Here is a 22,217-nt window from a genome sequence, read left to right as displayed (position 1 = left end):
GGCGATTCATCAAAATCTGAACTAAACAACGCATTCGGGACAGACTGGGGAAGAGAGGTGCTGTAATAATGTCAAATTTTACAATTTTGCATTTTTTTTTTTAACAATCAATGAAGAAAGCATATTCTAGTGCATCCCAAAAACAAAACCCAGTCTTTGTAAAAGGGCCTAATAGGAACCCTTTAAAAAGATTGGCTTTTTAAAAATGTTCAACTTCCATTTTCAATAGGAAATACATAAACACATGAAAGAAGTTTCTGCTTTTCAAAGTATTCCTTGGGACATTTAAAGAAACACAAGAAAAAGTACCCTTTTTAATATATAATCCTGAGGTAAAAGCTCACATTCTACTTACTTTGTTCTTTACTTGGACATCGGCACCAGCTTTGACCAGTAGCTTTACACATGCACTGAAGCCATGCCATGACACCTCGTGCAAAGCAGTGTTTCCTTCCTGATGAAAGAACATCTGATTCTATAGCAGCACTGATTTTACCACAAGTAAATGCTTTTTCAGAATAAGAAGGCAAAAGCAACTCCAGCACAATAACAAACTATAGTCTGGATTTTTACGTCTAACAGGTTTATTTACAGAAAGCAAGAGATCTTGATTTGTATGATTTAGAACAATGTGCCAAACAAAGTGAAACTATATTCATAATGTAACAATTTTTGGATTGCAAATGAACAGACCTTGTCTTGTAAATCAAGTGCACAGCCACCGTGGATGAGGGCAGCGATGGCGTCACGGTTTCCCACAACAGCTGCCCGGTGCAGGGCTGTTTGATGACCCTAGAAAAAAAAGAAAAGAAATACAAACAGTTTAACTGTAGTTAACATTTAGCTCTGCTCAAAGGCAGAGGTCACAACAGAGGTCACATTTCAGCCACAATCAAACTTTGCTAGAAGACTGCAAATTGTGGCTTTAGCGGAAAAAAATATCTTAAGACTATGAGCTTAAGCAGTCTTATCATTCTGTCAAAGGAATAATGGTTGACACAGACACAAATAGAGAAGCAAAAGAGATAGACCATGAGTTTACATCTTCCAGGCCTTCTTGGGAACCGCCGACTGCCCCTTGCGGAGTGAGCACCGCTTCTGTGTGACCGTTAAGTGAGATCAGGTGAGCAGGACGTCCTGTGGAAAAACAAGTCACGCATGCTCACATAAAAGAAATCACCCGCAGATGTGCCACAATCCCGCACGCAGGATTGAGTGTATGACCAGCTGGCTTTACTGACATTAAAAGAGTCACATGGGTAATCCCTTGCACAGGAACAGAGGGAGATTCATTGTAGTCTTTCCTTTAGGTCTTGCACATGGGCAATAGGGAATATTTGTGGATAAGCATGAAGCTCTATGATTTAAGCCCTTTTTTTGATTTCAGGTCAGTCTGAAATACTGTGTGTGCCAATATGCTCCTCTTTTTTTGGTTAAACTGGGACAAAACAAGAATTGAGAAAAGAAATTTATTACAAAATTTTCCCACCTGTAATTTAGTGTATCAACACAGTAAGATTATAATGTGTATGCTTTGGATGACTACAACTTTATAAGTATAAATTCATTAACATAAATATTATATTAGTGTGTGTGTGTGTGTGTGTGTGTGTGTGTGTGTGTGTGTGTGTGTGTGTGTGTGTGTGTGTGTGTGTGTGTGTGTGTCTGTGTGTGTGTGTGTGTGTGTGTGTGTCTGTCCAAATGTCCCCATAAGGATAGTAAAACCTGAGATTTACCTACATTGTGGGGACCAGCCAGCGGTCCCCACTTTTCAATAGGCTTATAAATCATACAGGATGATGTTTTTTGAAAATGTAAAAATGCAGAATGTTTCCTGTGATGGGTTTAGGGGCAGGGGCAGCGTAAGGGGGATAGAAAATGCGGTTTGTACGGTATAAAAACCATTACGTCTATAAAGGCTTCCCACAAAGATAGTGAACCAGACGTGTGTGTGTGTGTGTGTGTGTGTGTGTGTGTGTGTGTGTGTGTGTGTGTGTGTGTGTGTGTGTGTGTGTGTGTGTGTGTGTGTGTGTGTGTGTGTGTGTGTGTGTGTGTGTAATAATGTCAAATACATTTATATTTATACATGTATGTGTGCGTGTATCTGATGACGTGATATTTTGTTGTTATTGTGAACAAAAACTATTAAAAATCATTATCACGTACTATAATTGCTAAAACTTAAACTTAATTAAAAATTAGGAAAATATAAATACTAAAATATCTACTAAAATATTAATAAATATACAGAATAATAACACAGAAATACTGTTTTTATTTATTTTTATTTTTAATATTTTTCCACAATGTTAATACATAATAATGCTAAAATACTAAAATAACACTTTTATAACTTGTGATTTTGATCACTATCAAAATGAAATTACTTTTGATATTTATTACTTCTGATCACTATCAAAATGAAAATGGGACATGTTTGTCTCTCAGAAAAGAGCAGGTTATGATCTCATTTTCTCACTGAAAAGAGATCTGGATTGCACACAGCAACATTGCAGCATTAGAGATTTGTAAGTCTAGTAAAAACAGCTTAAAATATGCATTAAACAAAGGACACATAAAAAAAACTAGTCAAGCTACAGCTGGGACATTCACTAGTAGGACAGAAGGAGAAGAGCTCTGTCTCTTTCACTATATTGCAAATGCTTCTCTCAACAGTTTATGGATGCAATGGCGCTCATAACCTCTTTTAGGCTAGCTCATGAATATTGATGTTACGCTGCAATGGAACAACCTTTGTACATGAATATTTAAAATTATTTAAGCTAAGAGACTGTTCTGAAATTGTTTGTATTGGTATAGCTCACAAATGTTGAATTAATACATTACTTTTTTTAAATATACTTTTAGTCGGATCAAAGCTGTTTAGATTTTGCATTCTACTTGGGTGTATCATATTGAGACTTATACATGAACATATACTTCAATATTTGTCAAATAAAATCACTTTAAGCAAAAAGGAGGAGGTATGGTATAGTATTCACAGGACCTGGAGGTAAAAGAATACAAAACTTAAATGATAAAACAAACATACATCTGGATGTCAAGGAGACAGAGATGTCAATGTATCTCAACATCTCACAGATCTTAAAATAAATCAGTCAGCTCCCAACACAGCACTTCTCCATTAAGGACCTGTGTATCTCCTTTGAAGTCATCATGAAGTATGTAAAAGCAACATCTGGGAGTTTAAAGCGGGTTGGTTGCATGCGATCATATGATTACAGCTATTCTGGATTTGTGTGCTTTGCTCGTGCAGTTTTTGTTGTTTTCAAGGCCGCACTCATGGTTTCATGAATATTGCATTACTTCGTCCAGAGGGAAATTACCGCTACATATTAAGATAACACGGAAATTAAAAGTGTTTGCAGGGTAGATGGGTGGATCAGTATTAGGTATCATAAAATAATTAACAAATCTCTGATCATAAAATTTCCTTTGGCAATTTATACATCTAAAGAACACAGCCAGGAAGTGCCCTGAGTGACCTAATAATAATAATAATAATAATAATAATAATAATAATAACAACATTGTGTTGTTTTAATAGTTTAATATAGGCCTATACCATCCTTCTGCTTCAGGTAAAATATATCATGTAATGTTTCAGCATATATTGTGGTTCTTTTAAAGTATAAGCATATTATAGTCTGTTTTATATGTAAAATTTAAATCAGAACAGATGTACAGTTCCTGTTATTGCAGTTACAGCCTTTCTGCTTATAGACTGAGCGTCATGGATCATTTATAAGCGGATCTTGTATAAAATGATCAACTGACCTTGAAGCTTAAATTGAACCCCACTATGCTAAGAAGAAAATTAAATATAGCGTATTTAAATTGGGCTCTTGAAATCACTCATTACCTGGCTGTCACTAAGCAACAACAGAATCTATGCAACAGCAGCAATGTATACGTTAAATATATATGTTTAATTTTATATATATATATATATATATATATATATATATATATATATATATATATATATATATATATATATATACATACAGTGAGGAAAGTAATTATTTGAACACCCTGCTATTTTGCAAGTTCTCCCATTTGGAAATCATGGAGGGGTCTGAAATTGTCATGGTAGGTGCATGTCCAGTCCACTGTGAGAGACATAATCTAAAAATGCATATTTGTATGAATATGTATTATGCCTACTTATTGTGGGCATTACAATGTTTCAAATGAAGATCGATGATATAATATAATTAGTGCTGTCAAATCAATTAATCACGATTAATTTGCATCCAAAATAAAATGTTGACCACTGACAGATGAAGTGAATAATACTGATTATCTCTTCATCACAGCACCTGTTAATGGCTGGGATATATTAGGCAGCAAGTGAACATTCTGTCCTCAAAGGGAAAAATGGGCAAGCGTAAGGATTTGAGTGAGTTTAAAAAGTGCCAAATTGTGATGGCTAGATGACTGGGTCAGAGCATCTCCAACTGCAGCTCTTGTGGGGTGTTCCCGGTCTGTAGTGGTCAGTATCTATCAAACGTGCTCCAAGGAAGGAACAGTGGTGAACCGGCAACAGGAGCGAAGGCTGGTCTGTATGGTCTGATCAAACAGATGAGCTACTATAGCTTAAATTGCTCAATAAATTAATGCTGGTTTTGATAGAAAGGTTTCAGAATACACAGTTCATTGCAGTTTGTTGCATAGAATATTTACTCAATCTTAGTAGAGTTGTTATTATAGGAGAACAGCCCATGCTGACCCTTGTCCACTAAAGTACTAACTGTGGGCATGTGAGCATCAGAAGTGGACCATGGATCAAAATAAGAAGGCCTGGTCTGATGAATCTAGTTTTCTTTAACATGATGTGGATAGCCGGGTGCGTGTGCGTCTCATACCTGTGGAAAATATGGCACCAGGATTCGCTATGGGAAGAAGGCAAACTGGCGGAAGCAGTGTGATGATTGGAAAACTTTGGTCCTGCCTCCATGTGGATGTTACTTTGACACGTACCACCTGCTTAAGCATTGTTGCAGACTATGTACATGCTTTCATGGAAATGGTATTCCATGGTGGATGTGGCCTCTTTCAGCAGGATAATAGACCCTGTCCCTGCCACAAAGCAAAAATGGTTCAGGAATGGTTTGAGGAGCCCAAGTTTCAGGTGTTAACTTGGCCTCCAGATGTGCTGACCAAATAAGCCTGATCTATGGAGGCCGCACTTTGCAACTTTTGTAACATTTATAATGTTAAAAAAGGTTTATTTGGCAGCAAAACATTTCTGAAGGATCGTGTGCCTGAAGACTGGAGTAATGCTGCTAAAAAATCTAGCTTTGCATCACAAAATTAAATTAAATTTTAAATATATTTAAACAGAAAATAATTATTTTAAATTGTAATAATATTACACAATATTACTGTTTTTTTTGTATTTTAAATCAAATAAATGCAGCTTTGGTGAGCAGAACAGACTTCTTTGAAAAACATTAAAAAAACTTACCGATCCCAAACATTTGAATGGCAGTGTTTTGTCATCACATATAGCATAGCAATGTAACATGTCTTGCCATATTGATCGTTTTACGGTGTGTACAATAATACAGTTTGAGACTTTCAGACTTAACTAGAGAATTAATCTTAATAGCCTATAACAATCATTAGGTTTTCAGTGGTGAACATGAAGAGAGAATGAGACTCGTCCCTCCCTCATAAACGTGTTTAAATTCTACATAGAAAAAATGATTGAGCGCTATATCACAGCGCCATCTAGCGGCTCGCACGGATGTACAGCTCATAATCAAATAAGACATCGGTCCTTGGCTTTAAAATAAATATTTGTTTTCTAAAATATACAAATAAAACGAACAATAATGATTATTATTATTTTGTTAGAATATTTAAATCATATAATAATGTTTATGCAAATGATTTAATCATACACTATAAATACTAAATGAGTTAAAATGTCATCAAACATTATATATTAATATACATAAATTACAGTACTATCATTATTGTTGTGTTATTTATAGCCTACATCAAATTAATAGGCTACATTATTATCTGTATTATTATTTTAATGTCTGTTTAACAAGATAAAGAAACTTTTATAGGCGAAGTTCACTAAATAAATCAAACGATTCTCTAAGTGTGAACAACAAAAAAAAAAACTACATCTCCCGAGATCCACTGTGTGACAGCCATCGTTGGAGTCCATACATGCCTGTTTGTTTGGGGAAGGGATTCGAGGGAGGCGTCCTCTTGCACAAAGTTATTCTGCACTGGCGCTTCATTCTGTGATGACGGTGATTGAATAGTCGCAATGTGCTGTGATTTCTCACGCAGGCTGGCAGCTGTTTGAGTGTGTGTGTGCGCGTGTGTGTGACAGAGCTAAAGAGCGAGGGGGGAGTTGAAAGTTCACCATGGCTTGACCATATCAGGTGACAATTTGGAAAAGTTCGGCTGCCTCCTCAGATTAAATTTCTCAAACTCGGAGAATGACAAGCGAACTGAACTACATTGAAGTGGATGGAGAAAACGAAGCACTGTCTTTCGATTATTATGAAGACGATGATGATTTCGACACATTCACTGACGGGGACGGAGACTGCGGCTGTGATGAAGGAGGTTAGGTGAAAGTTTTAATTAAGCACTCAAAAATAAGGGCTCATGTATATTTTACATGTTTCTAAACGGGCGCAAAGTGTAATTTCATTACAAACATCAGCATGGGAAACATTCTTAACACACAACAGTTAATTAGTAGCCTACTACATGTTTCAAAACTGTTAACTTGATGGTAGTCACCAATATAATAAATAACTTTAAATAAATATTGAAGATTAAAGAGAATACAATTACACTGTTTGAAATCATATTTAAAGTTTTTGAAAATACCAACAATCATTGGCCACTAACGTTAGCCTACTGTGTTTTGGTGGAAACTGGTTGGTTAATATTTATGAGGGATTTATTAATAAACTCTGGTAACTTGATATTATTAGCATTAGTATTTAAATTATATATTCAGTAAAATATTCTACTACCTTAGCTACCATTAGCTATCATAAAATAAAAAGATGCCAGAAACAAAAAGGATGGTGTTTAAAGCATAGATATGTATATGTATACATATCTATGCTTTAAAGTAGCAACAATCATGTTGGCAACTACTGTGTTTTGGTGGAAACTTTGGTTGGTTAATATTTATGAGGGATTTATTAATAAACTGTGGTAACTTGATATTATTATTATTTAAATTATTTTCAGTAAAATATTCTACTACCTTAGCTACCATTAGCTATCCTAAAAAAATGATACCTGAAATAAAAATGATGGTGTTGAAAGTAGCAACGAATGGTTGTAACTAAATTAATAGAACTAACTGGTGAAAATACTATGGTAAATATTTACAAGGGGTTCATGAATAAGTGCACACATTTCTTGTCTTACCTGGTTTTATTTAAATACCATAGATTATCTTTTTTATAGGTGTATGTATGGATTTGTGAATTTTTCAGACCTTTATGTAAGCTTTGCATCAGGCGGTTCTTTGCTGCCACGTCGTGCATTAAAATCATTTAATGCACAGCTAGCTGTGGATTATCCTGCTCATACCATGGTCATTTGTCAAAGTTAAAGCTGTCAAGTTAAAGCTATCATAAGCTATCATTAGTGTTCTATGGTTATTTTCATCACTTGTTAAATCTAGAGTTCTGCCTACTTTAAACCAGACACAGAGATAAAGTAGTTTAATAAGGTTTACTTGATCATATTATAACGTTTATTTGAATTAATTATCTGAGAGAGATGTGCATGTGAATTACCTGCATCTGTGCAGCGTCTCTTTACTAGCAATAAAGCTGTTAGTATAATTACTTCAAAAACAGCAATGTTACAACCTCCTTGCTGTGTAATATAATTTAGCCATTAAGTAGCAAGTTTAATTAATTAATAATAAGGTCATAGCTTATTAACAACTAGGCCTGTCAAAATTGCTCAAATTATGTTCGAATCTTCCCTCTAAAACAAACATGAATATTCAAACTATTCGAACATCTGGGTGCGCATTTTGTTAATTTTCACCTTCAAAATATTTTTTTTTTTTAACTATTTGAATATATATTCGAATTTAGAATATTCGTTGACAGCCTGATTAACAACCCGCAGAAGCGCTGTAAAAAATAGTCCAATTTTGCTGGAAAACCACTGTCTCCAATCTCTGTCTAAGAGGGACGTATATGTAACAACGCGACACAAGTCAGTAAAAAAATTATAATCAGTGATGTTGTCTACACTGGATGCGACCGACAAATCCTCAATATTAAAACGGATGCCTCGTTCTATTTATTACGAACCCCAAGCGTCTGCGATACTTCTCATTCATGCGGACTGTGGTGTCATTGTACTTTATCGCCGCCATTTTTGTGTCCCATCACAGCTGTCCCATCCCATCCCCATCCCAGCACAGTTTCAGTCTATAGGCACAGCAAGCACAACTACCAGAGAAAGATCAACGAAACACTCCCAGAAGGGTTACAATATGCCTGGGATATGTAGTGCAGTTAGCTGTAACAACAGTCATCTGAGAATCACCGAACTATAATTTTATTAGATAGCAAAGGAGTTATATCGGCAGAATAAATGGCTGGCTTCAACCAGAAGGGACAACTGGCAGACAAACAGCAATCCACAACATTAATATCTACTGGGACTAATTCTCTGGGTTTTTTTGTTTTTTTTTTGTTTTGTTCTTTCAGCACACTTTTGTGTGAAGAGCATGTTGGCTTAATGTACACATTCTGCACATTAGCACATAACAAGTTTCAATTATGCAGATAGCTAAAGATTGTAATATGAAGTTACGTAGTACAAATATCTGATTAATCTCATATAGATAAAATGTGTTTTGTTGAGGTAAATTGCCCACACTGCATTTTGTTTCTTTGCATGTAGCCTAAGTAATGTTTTACAATGGTACATTGCATTTAGGTTTTTTATTGCATTTTATTTTTATGTTAGGCAATAGATTTTTTGGTAACACTATCTCCATGTATGGCAATGGATTATGTTCTAGATATCCACCTTATTCTCAAAGGCACTACTGTAGAAATGTCCGGAAAAGCAAGTTGGCATCTCAGATTTTAAGGGACAAAACACAGTTTGATGTAATAAATAAGGATCATAACCAATAACAAATGTTTTTTTCCAAATATAGATTTTCTTCTCTTAAATGTCTCCTCTAGAATATGCTGTGTTCGTTGCCATGTCAGACAAAAAAAAAAGCCGGTGAGCTTCGGTACCCATGAATAGGAAGAACAACTGGATTTCCAACGGCTGCTTTGTTGTGTCCAGAGTAAACAGCTTCTAGCTATTGTAGCGCAACGTTACGTGTCTGGTGTAGACACGGTGTATGTATGCTCTTCAATAAAAACAATTAATTATTATTAATATTTTAATATAATATAGATTAATATAGAACGGTGATTAAGATTACTTGAAACTACCTGTAAATTACTGCACACCTTCCAGCCAATCAGAATCGAGTGTTCAGACAGACCATGGTATAATTTAACTTCAAGTTTCAACTTGTAGCAAGATTTCTTAGAAAGCAGTTCGATTTTAAATCTAAGGATTTCTTAAGGCTCATTCCATTGTTTCTACACAAATTTAGATACAAACGATGATTGTCAGCTAAAGTTTTCCTGTACTGGCTTGTTTGCAATTGGTTGTTTACACACTGCTGCTTCTCACTATGTGGTTCCCCAGTTAGACACTTCGATAAACACTGCAGGCTGTATTTTGAGACTAGAAGTGTCCCTCAGTCTCACCAAATGCAGTTGGCATTCCTCAGCTGAGAGCTAGCAAGGTCACAGTCATCAAATCAGCTGAAGCATGTGATATGAAGGAGTGGAATGCCAGTGTAGGCTGTGCCCACAACTCCACACTCATGCACTCTACCAGTCATCCTGCGAATGTAATCTTTGCTAATTCTTAGCTACATGTCTAATCAAGAGTGTATGGAGTCGATGAACTTGTCCCCAGCAGTGTGTGGCAACTTCCATGCCTCTTTTAGGTGCGAAAGTATTGGCAATGATGCAGAATGATACTGTTTTGAAATTAAATACAAATTATTCTAGCCACCTTTATTCATTCTCATACGTCTCATGGTTTAGGCTACCTACAGAGAGGGGGAGAAAAAACATGTTTAGCCATCCTTTTTGTTGTCCTTAAATTTTTCAGGGTTGTGTTGACATTAGAGCTGGTTGCAGTTATTTTCAGTCAGGTCTTTTCTGTTTAGAAGAGTCCACATGCAGCTCTTCTTTAGGTGTACTTACATTTTGGACTAGTTGTTATTATTTTAAATATATATGACTTTCAATCAAATATTTTCTGTATACAGTACACATAACCAATGTCAATCCTTTTCTCTGACTAATGATAACCTGTCCTTGAGTGATGCCGGTAACCATAGTGACAGATAAACGCAGACCTGGTAGTAAATATCAAGGCTTTGTTTGTGTATTTTGAAGAAGTAACTCTTGAATAAACTCAAGCTGCTGTCATTCTTTAAATATTTGGACATAGATGTGTCTCACTCTATAAACATAATTACCTTAACGTTAGTGATTGACACCAAAATCTCATGCTATAGGCTACATCAGTGATAAGACACTTAACTGGACTCAGTGTCACATTTAGGTCTACTGTAAATATAACGTGGTCACTTTTGTATGAACTGTGTATGAAAGGGACATTAATAGCATTATAGAACAAATATCAATTTAATGCAATCTTAATAAAAAATACAAATAAATAAATACATCTTACTAACCCCAAACTTTGTTTGTTGTAGTACAGCTTGTGTCGCTAGCAGAGTAGCATTTATTTTGGGCAGTTAGTTGTTTGAATTCTGCCTTTGGTTTACCATTAACGAGTAATGGCCGCTGTGTTTATGATGCATATTCTCAAGCAGTGTTTCTGTGTTTGGCTGTTGTACAGTGCTGGGGTTCAGTGATCCGTTCAGCAGTGAGGTGAAACCTCGGATCCTGCTCATGGGCCTGAGGCGAAGTGGCAAGTCTTCCATTCAGAAAGTTGTATTCCACAAGATGTCACCCAACGAGACGCTCTTTCTGGAGAGCACCAATAAGATTTGCCGAGAGGATGTTTCTAACAGTTCCTTTGTCAGCTTCCAAATCTGGGACTTTCCTGGTCAGATTGATTTCTTTGACCCCACATTTGACTATGAGATGATATTTCGTGGCACAGGGGCTCTCATCTTTGTCATAGACTCTCAGGTTATCTATCTATCTATCTATCTATCTATCTATCTATCTATCTATCTATCTATCTATCTATCTATCTATCTATCTATCTATCTATCTATCTATCTATGTCTGTCTGTCTGTCTGTCTGTCTGTCTGTCTGTCTGTCTGTCTGTCTGTCTGTCTGTCTGTCTAAACTATAATGAGAACCTATAATATCTTTCTTTACAGGATGACTATGTGGAGGCACTGAGTAGACTTCACCTCACTGTGACAAGAGCCTACAAGGTCAATCCAGACATCAACTTTGAAGTGTTCATTCACAAGGTGGATGGGCTGTCAGATGACCACAAGATTGAGAAACAGAGGGACATACACAAGCGAGCCAATGATGATCTAGCTGATGCCGGTTTAGAAAGAATACACTTAAGGTTTCTTTTATAACAGCTCAGATATTATGTGGTAGTTTTAAAAACATATGAAGACTTCAGATGCAAAAGCCGAAAGTCCGTTTGACGTTTTTTTTTATTACTGGTATAAGTACCAGTAATTCTGAATAGGCTGAGGCTGGGATTTAGTGGGTTTGAAGTGAAAGTATTTGATAAAAGGATTCTGTGTGTGGAGAGCATTCACTCAGTATCATTATCTCATTTTTAACCGAGGCTGCTTTTAGAGGCTTTTGCAGTGGAAGTCTTCATATTCAGATATCGGAATAGTGATGTGAAATGTATTATTTCTTTCAGTTTCTACTTGACGAGCATCTATGATCATTCAATCTTTGAAGCCTTCAGTAAAGTTGTGCAAAAACTCATCCCTCAACTTCCCACCCTTGAGAATCTGCTTAACATTTTCATATCTGTGAGTAGCTGAACATCTTTTAGTTCTCTGTGTGGCCTAGCTACCTCTCTAGTTTTAATATCTTAGTTTCACTTATTTTCAGCATTGATAACCAAAGTGAATCTCTCATCAGTACTTAGAGTTGAATTTATTATATTCACTCTTTGTTTGTACATGAACGAAGTTTGCAATAACTGCCAATTATGACGTCATGGGTTGTAAATGATGATGCATTAGAAGGCTTATTTAGAATTAAACGAGCAATACACTAATTTTAATAATGCTGCAAAGTGGTTTCAGTATCATGCAAGACCATGTCAAAAGAAATTATATATTTGATGCTTTTTGCTAATCATTTTCACATATAGATTCATAACCAGAAGCATAATTAGCTCTCTGTTGCGCATCATATTTGGTAACATTCATCCATTATTAGCATGGAGACATTTTGCACTGCTCTGTGATTTGCCGCTTGAAGTTAAGTATAATGGAACAAATATTCCTACAAACATCATTATTACAAAACCCATTATTATTTATTATGATCTCTCTCCAACGTAATATAATTTCATGGTGCTTGTGTTTTATTTTTATGTTGATCAGAAAAGCAATTACATTTAACAGAATCATAAACACTTCAGCAGTTAGCCAGCTGGTGGCAGCAGAGGGTAAATCCATTGACATGGTAAAAAGACTATAGGAGTATGATAGCTGAACAATTTATGGATTTTACATTATGGAGATTGAAATAACCATCTGACAGTCAATGTCAACATTGTGATATTAATCTGTTTTTGTATGTTTTGTCTGGTTTGATGGATTGATTTCTGTCCTTGATCTCTACACTGTGAATACATTTAAATAAATGTATTTACATAGACTGTCATCCAAAAGTTTGAATCAGTAAGATTTGTTTTAAAGAAGTTAATACTTTTATTCAACAAGGATGTAAGTGTTTTTAAGTGTTCTGTTAAATGAATGCTGTTCTTTCCTGAACAAAATCATGATTTTCACAAACATATTAAGCAGCACAACACTTTTTAACATTGTTAATAATAAGAAATATTTTTAGCACCAAATCATCATATTATAATGATTTTTTTTTTTTTTTTTTTTGTATGCGTATTATGTTTTTATTTAGGCAATAAGACAACTGGACAAAATAGAACTTTACAAAGAAACAGGAATCACAACAGCAATAATAATAATAAATAAGAAGAAGAAGAAGAGAAAGAGAGAGAAAAAAGGGAATTTAAGTTAGATCAGTTCCATACCTTTTATATATTTTGAGATGCTATATATATTCTATATACAGTGATAGTATAACGTAGACTTGTAGGTGATGAAAAGGGTCAAACTTTTAAGCTATTATGACTAAAAAGGGTTCCCTGGTGGCTTCAAAGCCTACAGTATTACCTGAGATGTTATGTCTAAGTCTCTCTAAATGCAAAGTAGTGGAGAGTTCAGCCAGCCAAGATTTGAAAACCGGGTTTGATGCCTTTTTCCGTAGACATGGAATTATTTTTTTGGCTACCACCATACCAAATTGGAGGGCTTTCTGAATTTGATAGACAAAGCCATGGAGAGAACTGGACCAGCCAAAAGCGGTCAAAAGAGAGGTCACAAGAATAAGCTTCTGAATAGAATTAAAACAAAATTGTGCCAAAACTCATACACTTTCTGGTATGACCAAAAGAGATGTCCCAGGGTGCCTGTAGCAGATTCAACCTTGTTACAGATAGAGGAGGTGGAAGGTTAGAATGATTTCTGAAGCATCATGACTGAAGACAGTGTTACAGTATTACAGTTTTTTTAATGAATTTTTAATCAAATAATCACAAAAAAACCTAAAAGTAAAAAAAAATCATACTTTTGAATGATATGACTGATAGCCTATATATTCAAATGCGCGTTTAAATTATTAAGTATTATTAAGTATTTAACTGCAATTTAAAACATACTCTGATGCTGTCAAAAAATTCACATCATAACTTGGGAAGAGGCTTTCTAGTCTTTCAACAGCTTTTATAGAATTAGATGCATTTTCTAACAACAGTACTTGCAATGCAGTTGATTACTTGGTTGCGTAATTCATTTCCACTTCAAAGTGTTCTTAGATATGATGTCCTGTTCCGCTGCATTTCTTCTTAAGAATAACAGCTGACCCCTAACCCCGGTCCTGTGCTCTCATTGCAGAATTCAGGGATTGAAAAGGCTTTTCTCTTTGATGTGGTTAGTAAGATTTACATAGCAACCGACAGCAGCCCGGTGGACATGCAGACCTACGAGTTGTGTTGTGACATGATAGATGTGGTTATCGACATCTCGTGCATCTATGGGTGAGTGACCCCAAGATTCCCCCCCATCTCAATCCCTTACAATTATTCCCTCCACAGTCTCTATGGACCTCGTTTTTATCCCATAGACATCAAGCACCTTCCCTCAATGTGCCATACATCTAAAAATACACAATAAAATACAACATTCTCAAAGAAGCAACCTCGTTTCCGTATAGCCGGTCCTGGCTATGATTTAATCTTTTGATTAGCAGCATATAACTCGGGGATATGTAAATACTGGCTGTAAACATTGGAAGGGCAGAGAGTTGCACCTCCAGCACCATTGACCCTATTTGTGCTGTAATTTGACGGGACACGCGGTCTGGTTAGGTACAAGAATGCAGGCCTGACCCGGGGCCGCACAGCTGTCAGTTTGCAGTGGCTTGCAAGAGCAGATGGGCCACCTCAGCACTATCCCATGAATAGAGGAGCAGCCAGGACTGTTAACCACACGAATATTAGCCTTAGTCGGTAACTGAGAGGCATGGAGTTTATGCCACAAAAATGGTTATATTCAGGTCGGCCCATTTTTGCAGGTCTGCTTGTGGGCCAATTTGTAGAATGTGACTTCTATTTATATTTGTACATTAGTCGAGCTGCTGTGGAATTAATTTCCTCGAGCCTTGTTTATTACTCATTGAAATGAATAAGCTACTTACTTGTTTCCTATTCATCATGTTCACACTGATCCGTGCTCTCAGTATCAGGAAGCTTCAAATTACACGCTTTATTATGTCGACTCAATTTGTTCATCATCTTTTCTGCGCTTTCTTTTTTGTGTGAAAATATTTATATATTTGTAACATCCATGCAGAATAGCATACATTTGTTTGGTTATAAAAGCAGGGGATTATGACAGGGCATCTGTTCATTTTGATAATTATGATATGAATCAACATCTGCTCCACAGAGATAAAATTTCAACTTTTTTTTTTCAACTGTATACAATCTGTTCTTTAGCCGAATTGTGAAATTGTCTTCCTGATGAAAGCCGCCTGTCAGGGAAGTGATCATTAGGACATTTGTCACAGAAATCTAAGGACAAGTGCAAAAAAATGAAACACAAGAAATACATGATGAGAGGTGGTTTTGTTTTTGGTGGTGATTTTGTTTTAATTGTTCTTTTTTATATATAGATTGACTGGAGATGAGACAGGAACTCCATATGATAAAGAATCCATGGCCATAATCCACTTGAACAACACTACGGTCATGTACCTAAAAGAGGTCACCAAGTTCCTTGCCCTGGTGTGTTTCCTCAGGGAAGAGAGTTTTGAGAGGAAAGGTGAGCTTTCTGGGCAACAAGGAAATATCTTCGGTATAATATTATTGTTATTGTAAATCTGCCTTTTTCATTATTTTTAATAATTGTCAATAAACAGTTGATTTGGCATTCACCAGTTACTTAAAATGTGATTAACTGAACAAATGATTTTCTTTCCTGAGCAATGATTGTAGAAAAATGGTACGTAGCCAAACATAAACTGACTTTTAAAGGGATAGTTCACCCAAAAAGGAACATTTGATGTTTATCTGCTTACCGCCAGGGCATCCAAAATGTAGGTGTGGGTTTTAGTAGAACACAATTTAAGATTTTTAACTCCAATCGTTGCACTGTGCCAGTCATTTAATTTATGCCAATGGGGTGTAATTCAATGAGAGTAAAAAAACACATACACAAACAACTTCATATTAATCCCTGCGGTCCGTGACAACACATTGATGTCTTTGATTGATGAAGACTAGGGATGGGTACTGAAACCCAGTATTAAATGAGTCCTGGTGCTAAATTATGAAAGACCGCAGTATCGATAAGCTCTGACGCTATCGGTTCTGCTGTCCGTACTGGAGCAATGAAGAAAATACACTTATTATTTATAATTGCTTTATAGACGTTATGTTGTGACTTCTATATTGCCAGCTGTTTCTATAAGCAATAATATTGTGTTAGATTTTTGCTAGTCACAAACCAGGAGAGAAGGAGAGAGATCGCACGCGGAGCTACAGCGCACGACACGACAGTCCCTGATTAATGAGTGACGATGGCCAACTAAAGCTTAGTCTAGTTACACTTTGGCCTGTGATATTAATTGAATTGTATTTTCGATTTTGGTTGCCAGGAATTATAAATAAATATGAGGTAAAACTATTAAAAATGCCGCGTTCCGTCTTGCAAAACTTCCTTCCCTTCACAACGGTGAGCATTGGTTCCCCCAAACTTAACATATGAATCATCAATAAAAAAATCAGTGATTATTGTAAAATGCAGTCTCTACTGTTGCTAAATTGTGGAACATGTTTGTTAATAAATAGATAGAGCTATTAAAATCACAATAATCCACGCAAGAGTTTCCAGCTTCAAGGGAGCTTATGTGTGTGTGCTTTGAAAGCGATGCAACTCGCACATTACAGTACTTTAGTCTTTGTGTGCGTGTCTAAACCATCAAATACACACAACAAATAGCCTATGTCAAAATGACCGCTTAGAGAGAATTCACTTAAACACAGGTCATGTCTTAAATGAGCATTAATAGTTGGGAGAAAATATTATTTATATTATTAGATCTGCATTCGGTCTTAAAGGGGCAGCATCTAATAAACCCTGACGATTGTCATTTAATGTGAATCAAACAACAAAAGGCGAAGAGAAATATACTCGCAGCTTTAAAAAGCATGAATCTATTAATTTGTACAGTGAAAACTATGCAGTGTTATTTTATATTTGATTATTAGATGTCTTTTGTAGGCCATTACCCAAACAGTAATGTTAGTAGACCATCCTGAAATTAAAGCACCGTATTTTATTTGTATCTTTGTTTTATTTTATATTTACTCTATTTATTTGACCATTTGTTTGTACTTTTGTTTCTTGTTCTTATGCATATATAAAACAAAACAATGTCTGTAAATGCACTGGTGATAGATGTTTTATATTCGTTTTGTTTAAACATTGCTGTTTATTTTGCTATAGATATTTTACATGTTCAGATTATAAAGCAATGTTAATTATTTTCTTAAAGGAACTGTATGTAAGAAATGTATTTCAGTTAATCATAAATTATCCTGATATGTCACTAGACATTAAGAAATCATGTTAAGTTCAAATACTTATTTCACTGACAACAGTAGTCCGGCCAGGATATTGTCATTTAAAAGTTGTTGTTGCAGCCCTCAACTGATGTTGATGTTGACATGTTGCGTTTTGGCCTGAAGCTCCGCCCTCCACCTATCTACCAATCATGAAGTCAGTAGTGTTCAGGATTGCCAGCTCTACTCTAGTTACCACAAATGCAGTTACAAACGTTCCTGCTGATCCTGCAGCCTATCTGGCAACCTCGAGTCAGGGGGAAAGGGGAGAGGGGATAGTGATTGCTGTACCAGTTTTGGCCACAATCTTACATACATTTCCTTTAATTTTTCTTTTTATTATAATAATCTAACAAAAAGAACCGATAAGAATACTGTTAAAGTACTGGATCGATAATCAGTATCTGTAAGAGTAGTAATACCGTTAAAACCTTAACAATACCCATCCCTACATAAGACGATTTGTGTGAGAAACCTAACAGTATTTATATAATTTTTACCTCAAATACAACACTATGTACAACAGTCATGGGCGTGCCATCACTTCCGCTGGGTGAGGTCAAATGTACACACCTACAAACACACCGACATCTTGGATGCTCTGGGGGTAAACAGAAAAACAAATTTTAATTTTTTTGATGAACTATCCCTTTAAAAAGGTAAAACTGAAATACTCACTGGAGTAAAATGTGACAACAAGCCCCTTTTATCAATAGCCATAATTTTCACTGCTCTACCAACATTTTTACCAATAGATTTAAAAGGGTCAGGACCTGCATAAGTCTCTTTCTTCTGTTGAACACAAAAGAAGATATTTTAAAGAATGTTGGTAATCAAACAGTTGACGGTAGCCATTGACTTCCATAGTCTGTAAAAAATACAATGGAAGTCAGTAGCCACTGAACTGTCTGGTTACCAACATTTTGGAACAACACGAGGGTGAGTAAATGATGATATTCATTTTGGGTGATCTATCCATTAAGTGTGATCAAATGTGATAACTGATATGAAAACTAGCATCCGCCATATATTTATTAACAATTCCCTCATGCAGCACATAGTCAACAGGGACGACAGTAACAGGCTGTTGCTAAAAGCTGATTGGAGCAATTAGAGCTACAGTACGTTGTCTTAAATCAGTCAAAAAGAAACCTGCTGGTGTAAGCTGCACTCACATGAGAGAATGGGATAATTAGTGGAATCCTTGGGAGGCTAATGAAGTTTGAAATATTCATGCTAGGAATTTCTAAGGGGGTTAGGGAGAGTATCATGAGCAATCATTTTAGTCAGTGGGGAAAACAAGGCATCTTACATAGGCGTGGATTTGTTCAGAGGAAACCTACTGGCTTCTTTGATGACATGACTCAGCGTTTAAAGAGTCGTAGTAATATATACATTTGTAGTTATTTATCCACACTAAATAGATCTTTATCTGAACTGATGATTAATACTTGGCAATGGCTATTTTACACAGCAGTATTTTCTTTGCACTAAGGTTTTGTGTCCACCAAAGCATTTTCCCCCCAAAGCTACCGTATTTATCCAATTATTTCCAGTGGGTGTGTTGTGTTGTTTTTTAAACGGCAGCAGCATTATGAGGCACTGAGCGCTCATTTCACGCTGAGCGCTCTGCATTTTTTACTGTTCGCCGAGAGTTGAAGAATGTTCAACTTTGGGTAAAACGCAGAGCTCATCACAGTCACATTTTACCCCAGGCGTCTAATCACAGTGGAGGAGGGACGGACAGTTACCACTGCTTGTGCAACGATACCAAACGCACATTTCTTCAAAACTAGTGCCAGAGCAAGTACATGACATTGTGTCAACATTTTAATGATCAGAAACCACTATCTGCGAAATCTGATACTAGCAACGCTTCAGCGGATATTCCATATCATATCACATATTAGTGCCTCAACTGCCACCATTTTCAGAAGAGCCCTGGCGTTTTCAGCTGGCTAAAAATGCATTGGTGGACTCACGGTAGTTAGATTTATGCTGTACAAATAGTGGTACTAATGTATTGTCATACATTATAAAACAATATGTGATGATGATAACACCTTTAGTGTATATTATTATATTTATTAAAATAGTACATGGATGCCACCATTTTGGGCATCACTTGTCCCTATATTCCTAAAGCCCACCCCAAGACCTGCTCCAAACCCTACTCATTAAGCACTTTTTCCTACTATTAAATACCCGTTAGGCACTTAAGTAATTCACTTTTTGAATATTTTCTTCAACTAAAACACCCCTCTTAGCTGATATGCGATAGGAGAAGAATGAGGTTGGAAAAAGGCGGATTCAAACACAGGTCATATCAGAAGCTAACGCCATCCGCCTGGCCATCCAAACCACTGCTTCTGTTATCAGATATCAGGCTCAACCCGACAATGGTAGGCGGAGTTAATGTAAATATCCTCTGCCAACAAAGTAGGCAATTTGCACTTGATGTAAATAGACACTCCGTTAATAGTTTGACTCATTTATCAAGGGGAAAATCTAGAGAACTGGCCCGGTTTTCTGTTGAAACCAAAGTCCCATTAAAGGTTTAGTTCACCCAAAAATGAAAATTATTTCATTATTTACTCACCCTCATGTCGTTGGACCCCCGTAACACCTTTGTTCATCTTCGGAACACAAATGAAGATATTTTTGTTGAAAGCTGATGGCTGAGAAAGGCTTTAGAAAGGACTCCATTGGCATTTAGTACATTCCCACTGACCCACTCACAAGACCCATAAAAGGCACAAAAGACGGCGTTACAAAGTCCATCTCACTACAGTGGCTGTACAATAATTTTACAATGTGACGGAAATAGGTATTGTGCGCCCAAAAATCAAAAGATTGACTTTATCCACCAAGTTATTGACGTGAACTTGACGCATGCGTAAGAATATGACGCAGCTTCACCGTTCACCGTTCTATCGCGTGAGTTCCAGGTGAGTTCACGTCAGAGACCAACACAGAAGACAATAACTTGGTGGACAAAGTCATTACTTTGATTTTTTTTTTTTGCACACAAAAACTATTCTTGTCGCTTGGTAAAATTATTGTACAGCCACTGTACACATGTCAATGGAGCCCTTTCTGAAGCCTTTCTCAGCCATCAGCTTTCAACAAAAATATCTTCATTTGTGTTCCGAAGATGAACGAAGGTGTTACGGGTGTCCAACGACATGAGGGTGAGTAATTAATGAAATAATTTTTGGGTGAACTGACCCTTTAAGGCAAGTCATTGGGCAGCTATTTCAGTCATGCAAGTACAGCTCCTATCTCTTCGAATGGGAAAACATCAAATTCTCCAAAGCTGTTCACCAAGTGTTCAAATCACCATTGAAATCTCGTCTCGTAACATGATGACTACCAATTGCCGATTGGCTCTTTTAGAGATGCGACTTGTTGTCATATTGCGCATTGCACTTTCTCCCATTCATAGTAATATGAGTGTGCCATCTTTGTACATCTTAAACTGAATATTTCATCATTTGTGAGTGGCACCCATCAAGTGGTGCTGAATGTTTTATACTAGCTTTCATAGTATAGCTGCATGAAGGTGTTAGTAAATGTTTTATGTTTTTTTTTTTCTTTGGATCAAAGCTAAATGACATCTTTTGTTATGTGTGTCAGTCTTAATTCAAAGAGCATTTATGCAGTGGTCTAATTTGGGAATGGGTATAATGACTTTCCTACTGCAGGCTAGTTACACTTGTCTTTGCTCACACAGGAATTATCGACTACAATTTCCACTGTTTCAAAAAAGCCATAGAGGAGGTGTTTGACGTGCGCTTGAAAGTTCAGAGGAGTCGGAAGCTTCTGAGCCAGAGGAGGTGGAGCAGACAGACCGTGCCAAACGGGACTCAGGTGCATCCTCATTGAAGAGCATTGAAAGCCGTCCAGCCTGTTACAGTGACTCGAGTGTGAGGGATTCACACAGACTTTTTTTCAGGGCTACTTACTGCTCTTTCGGCAAACGAATAGAGCAATACAGACTGCTTTGTGCATTAAATATCTTGCACGTCTAACTTGGCCATTCACGTTTTAACTGTTCATAAAGAACACATTTTTTGTAACCTTTTTTACTGGGGGAAAAAATCAATAAATTGTGCTATATATTCCCACAAAATACATGATGATAACCATTATTTGTCGCATATGTACAGTAGGGCATAAATATCATTTAACTTCTATATGCACTATAAAAAAAGAAAGAAATTAAATTGCTTAAAATTAAAATAAGAATTGACCCTTTTAATTCAGTTATTTATATTTATTACCCCTGCCTTTCGTTGTTGTTGTTTTTTACTTTGTCATTTGTCCGTGGTTAAATGGCTATTTAGTTTCATAAATATTTAGCTTTATTAACTTAAAATTGTAATGTAAGTTTGTCAGAAACTTTTTGAGGGTCACTTATGTTGTGCATTAAATATCTTGCACGTCTAACTTATCCATCAATGCTTTAACTGTTTGCAAAGAATGCAACATTTTGTATTTACTGAAGAAGAAAAAAAATCAATCAATTGTTGCAATTGTACATTAGGATATAAGAACTTTATTTTGTATATGTACAGTAGGGCACAAACATCTCCGTTAACTTACATGCAATGTAAAACAAGAAAACGTTTTTTTAGATCATTTTTAATGGCTGAAAATTGAAAAATATTTTTCAATTTTAATTCATAATAATTTATTT

The 22,217-nt window shown here is 36.1% G+C and overlaps 1 protein-coding gene across 1 annotated transcript; it reads left to right on the top strand.

Annotated features, from left to right (window-relative positions):
- Window positions 1–6,189: 6,189 nt before the first annotated feature.
- Window positions 6,190–21,650, top strand: rragd (ras-related GTP binding D). Its single transcript, XM_067454647.1, has 7 exons — window positions 6,190–6,618; window positions 10,993–11,288; window positions 11,487–11,686; window positions 11,999–12,113; window positions 14,289–14,431; window positions 15,568–15,716; window positions 21,252–21,650. The coding sequence occupies exons 1-7, from the start codon at window positions 6,489–6,491 to the stop codon at window positions 21,401–21,403; spliced, it is 1,185 nt and encodes a 394-aa protein (XP_067310748.1). The 5' UTR covers window positions 6,190–6,488; the 3' UTR covers window positions 21,404–21,650.
- The last annotated feature ends 567 nt before the right edge of the window (window positions 21,651–22,217 follow it).

Source organism: Pseudorasbora parva, chromosome 10 (genome assembly GCF_024679245.1).
Source record: "Pseudorasbora parva isolate DD20220531a chromosome 10, ASM2467924v1, whole genome shotgun sequence".
NCBI lineage: Eukaryota > Metazoa > Chordata > Actinopteri > Cypriniformes > Gobionidae > Pseudorasbora > Pseudorasbora parva.
Note: the sequence above shows the minus strand (reverse complement) of the source record. Positions and strands in the feature narration are given on the sequence as shown.